Source organism: Alligator sinensis, unplaced genomic scaffold (genome assembly GCF_000455745.1).
Source record: "Alligator sinensis unplaced genomic scaffold, ASM45574v1 scaffold31_1, whole genome shotgun sequence".
In the NCBI taxonomy this organism is placed as follows: Eukaryota; Metazoa; Chordata; order Crocodylia; family Alligatoridae; genus Alligator; species Alligator sinensis.
Genome location: NW_005841884.1, coordinates 769,896 through 774,678, shown reverse-complemented (window position 1 = coordinate 774,678; position 4,783 = coordinate 769,896). Strand labels below are relative to the sequence as shown.

At 46.5% G+C, this 4,783-nt stretch overlaps 1 protein-coding gene across 1 annotated transcript in view; it reads right to left on the bottom strand.

Moving 5' to 3' along the window:
* Nucleotides 1–3,025: 3,025 nt before the first annotated feature.
* The window catches only part of TNR (tenascin R), a 73,669-nt gene continuing 71,911 nt past the window's right edge, over nucleotides 3,026–4,783 (bottom strand). The window contains 1 exon segment of the mRNA XM_006017704.1: nucleotides 3,026–3,251. Within this exon segment, the coding sequence (XP_006017766.1) occupies nucleotides 3,132–3,251 (120 nt within the window). The 3' untranslated portion in view covers nucleotides 3,026–3,131.

The window sequence follows — 4,783 nt, the reverse complement described above, 5'->3', positions numbered from 1 at the left end:
AGGTTGTTGATGAGAGGAAGTTGTCTTCATACAAATAAGTGCTAAAGGGTCCTCTAAGTTTCTCTGAGTCCTGTCTGCTTCTTGTTGGCTTTTTGAATTCCTGCTCTCTATCTTTCATGATATCTGCCTCTTGTGTGGGACTAACTGCCTACTGTGGGAATCTCTCAATCCTGAACACCTTGTTCCTCCTTGATCTACCTATACCTCAGCCAATTCATAATGGGTGCATCCACATGTGCAATTAATTTGAAGCAATAAACTCCAGATCAACTGGAGCTGGAGTAAATTACTCCTGGGTGCAGCATCTACACATGCACCTGGGGAAGTAGCAATTTGAGCCAGGGCAGAGCAGTCGATGCCAGGGCCCCTCCTGCCCTGCTCTGCCCTAGGTTCTGGGTGGCAGTGTCGGGTGGTGGAGGGGCTGGCTAAGGTATGATGGTGTTGAAAGTGTAGAGCTAGAGCTTTGTGGCTAGGTGGCAGGAGGAATCTGGCCCTCTGCTGGCTAGGCTGACCACGTGCAATTTATGCTCATGGTCAGCATCTATATATACATTTAATCGCAGTTAATTACTCCTCCATAAGATACTACTGTCCCGGACGGTACTATCTTACCGTGATGTTAATTAGTTTACTGCAGCTTAATACTGGCGCATGTGTAGATGGTGATGCTTTACTCCATGGAGTATTAGTTTTCTCTGCCAGTAATTAGTCTACTCCGCAGTAAACTGCACATGTAGATATGGTTAGTGAGTAACAGGTTTGGAAAAAAGGCTTGACTTTGTTGTAGTGCTGGGTACATACTTCTAAGGTGTCAGACCAGTGCTAATTTACTGTAAGAGAGAAACAAGAGTTTAAAGGGCAGCTCATCATTCCCTCAGGTCAAGTTAGCAACAGATGGGATCCCTTCCCTTATCTCTGAAGAAGAATACTCAAGGGGTTGAGACTTGTATGTAATCCTGAACCCAGGGTTAGTTAAGTTCTTCTGTCCAATGAGTGGAGCAGAAAGGGAGACTGCATTTTCTTTTTAACTTCCCCTCTCATCACTGGGCACAGGCTGGCTGCAGAGCTTATAAACCTTTGAGTCAAGAAGTGTGATGATTAAGGAGACAATTGGCTTATTCTTGGCTATGCTAAGGTGATTAGGTATTAGGTGGTTCATGGGAGCCAGAAAGAGAGACTAGGTTATTTTCACTGGCCAAACTGAATAGAGTGCAAAACATAAACAGCATCATCAGTCATGAGGAGTAAATTTAATGTTTGAAATTCATTTTTAATTATTAAAGGTTGTGTCAGTAACAATAGGTAGAGAGGTGACAGATCATCTAAGTATCAGGTTTGTACCTATGAAGGTGTCTCTTTATAAGGAGGGAATATATAATAAGGCCTTGACTATATGCAGGGCCTTTTATTCAAAAATCTCCAAGTGCTTTACATATCTGAATGAATTAAGCCTCACTTTGAGGTAGGGAAGTATTCAATTTCCCATTTCAGAGGTGGGGAAACCAAGGCACAGAGAGGTTGTGACTTGCTTGAGATCACCTGGGAGGCTGACTACAAAACGAAGAGGAAGAGAGTCCCACCTTTCCTGACTTGGGGTTCTTTTGCCTCCACCCCAACACCATCCTACCTCCAAAATGCAAAGGAACTTGCACATCAGCCAAATTTCATGGCAAATGGCTGCAGCTTATTCTAGCAGAATCGGGATGGAACTGTAGCTACTTGCCATTTCTTCTGGTTACTGTCCCTCATACAGCACTCTTTGGTTTAGGGCCTAAAACAACTATGAGAGATGACAATGTGGTGTATAGAAATAACAGAGAAAGTAAATTTACTTACTTTAGGGTGACTTTAAAGATTCCTAGAAGCTATTTTTGCTGATTCTTTCACTCCTGTCCTCTCCCCTGACCTAAGGATCATCATCATATTTATAACTCATAGAAAGATTTCAAATCAGGAGTAGAAGGGCCACTTCTGTGCCCATGCTAGTGTTGCCTGCTGCTACAGTTGTTCCTGCCTATCGGCAGATGCTGTACACCATCCGTTCTCCTAATGCTAATGTGTTCATTGTAAACAGAGGGTTACTTTGGGCATGCTAGAAGCATAGTGATAGTGGAGTTAACTGGTAGGCAGGGACCCTTCTAAAGGCAAAGGGAGATGGAGAGAGCATGCAGTCATACCCCAGGCTCACTTTGTGAGATCTCTGACTCCCAGTAATCTGGCACACAATGCTAGGCATTGAAATTACTTATGCTCACTGTATTTATCTGTGTGTGTGTGCCTGTATTGAGCTTGTGGAGATAAGGGAGGCTGTATGTTCTTGGTCGAAGGGAGAGAGGGACAGCTGCATCTTCTTGGCTAGTGGAGGAACTGGCCATTATGGTGGTGGTGGTAGTGTCGGGGTGGGGGGGTAGAGGGGCTGTTGTTTCTTTGTCATTCTTTGTTTCTTTGTTACTGGCTGGAGGGAGAAATGAGCTCCCAGGTCCTTAAGGGTAGCTAGGAGGGTAAGACTGGGTCTCAGACCCTAGCTTATAGGGGATCTGGTTTGTTCCCTATGAGTCTGTATAAATGGCAGGACACTATTTTCACTCCTCCTGGTTTCGGTTTGGCTGGTGCTGCTTGCTGACTCAGCAGCAGGCTGCCCAGCCAGACAGTCTGCCTAAACAGAGAGCCCACATCACATCTTGGCCAACTCTACTTTCACTGATGTCCCTGGTTGACAGCACCTGCATTGCGAAGGAAACTCGATTACAGAGATGGGGGGGGGGGGGAGGAGTATGGGGACACAGTTCTGATGGGGTTTTCTTGGGACTTATAGGCCTTTAAAATATTAAAAATCTCTCTCTCTCTCCCCCCCCCCCTCTCGTTCTCTCTCTTTCCATGAAAAGGGTAGGGGCTAGGAAGTGGGGTAATTGGGAACTTGGCATTTCACTGAGAATAACAAAAAACATTGACGTCCTTCCCTTCCCAAAGCCCACTGGCTTTCTAGCCACACATCACCTATTCCTTCCAGGTCATGTATGGGGCAGGTTGCTATCTCAGAGTAGTAGTATTTTCTTTTTCCTTTTCATATTATAAAATACAAACAAATGACAGAAAAGGTCAGGTGGTTGGGGGTGGGGGCTCCTGCTGACTCAGAGCTGTAGAGACCGCCGTTTTCTCCCTGAGACATAACGGTGGTTGTAAGGTCTCATCTTCATTTCCACAAAGGGTATAGAGAACTCGTGGCCTTTCCAATGGTACCAGTTAATGCCCTGGCAGGAAGGAGACAAGCACAGGGAAGAAAAAACAAAAGGGGTGGGAGAGAAAAAGAAGGAAACAGATTTGAACTCAGAAGAGAAGCAAAATGAATGAATGAATGAATTGAATGAAACAATTTTTTCTCTAGTTACACTGTGGGCAAGAGATGTGCATGTGTCTGTCTTGCTTGCTCTATCTATCCCCTCACTCCTAATTTTTCAAACCTGTCTTCATTTTCTTGACTATAGCTTGGCCATAAGACAAGAGATGTCCTTTTAAAGTTTCCTCTTAAAAATTCTCTGGTGACATATGAAAACAAATGGAATCTGCCCAGTGTAATGAGCAGGGATCTTGGTTTTCTCTGTTTAAAAATCACAAATTCTCTGATTAAAAATTCTGCAAATTCTCAGATTAAAAAACCTCAAATCCATCATTAAAATGAAACACCACTATGTGTGTGTGTGTGTGTGTGTATATATATATATATAAAATTTAAACACAATGTTTTATTGATATATTTATAATTTTAAAACAACTTGGAAGCCTACCAGTGCCTCGATCACTATAATAAAATGCATTCTAAATACCTATAAATATTTTTGTTTGATTTGGGGTTTTTTTATCATGGAATATCAGAGATCTCCCTGCCCCCTTTGCTCACCAGGATGCAGATCCAGCTGTGGCTGTCCCATCCCCTATTGCTTTGTGGTGCTGAGCATCCCTGATATGCCCGTGTCCTTCCCATGCCATTGCCCCTCACTCCCAAGCCACAGCCCCCTAGCCCTGCTAGTGACCCTCACTTCTGACCCACAGCCCCTTGGCCCTGCTAGTGCTCCTCACCTTCCACCCACAGCCCCCAGTCCCCCTAGCCCTGCCAGAGGGGACCCCCAGCTGCCAGGGCTATGGGGCCAGGGACCTAGGACCTCGGCCACCTGCATCACTGCAGCAGCGCCTGAGCCCTGGCTGCTGCCTGTAGGAGGCGGTGGCCACTGTGGCAGAGTGGAGCACAGAGCCCAGCCCCCCTTCCCCTATGCGTGGCATGGCTGGGGGAGGCAGGGGGGTGTTCTGCCTGCTGAGGGCTCAGGGTTTCCTGCCCTGCTGCCCTCCCTCCAGGGCCTCTGAGGCTCAGTGGATGAGACCTGGTGCAGCAGGGCAGAGCCAGGCAGTTCCAAGTTCAGTGCTGATTCTGTGAGCCCCACGCTGCCATGGTGAGGCACCTCTTGCCCACCCCTCAGCAGCAAGGGGCAGAACTCCACATGCCACCCCCACTGCTGCTAGGTGGGCAGAAGGCTAGGGTTGCCAACTCTGACTGAAGCTATTCCTGGAGATTTTGTTTTCCAACACGAGGTAATGTCATTAACAGGGGTGCATTGATAGAGATTTTTTGGGCCGATACCAATGGCCGATCTTTAACCAGCCATATTGGCTGATACCGATCCAATTGCAGATACGCAGCTCAGCAACCTGGTGACTAGCATCTGGCTGGTAAGTCTGTGGGGGGGGAAGGGGCATGGGGGCCAGATTGAGGACTTAACAGTGAGGGAGG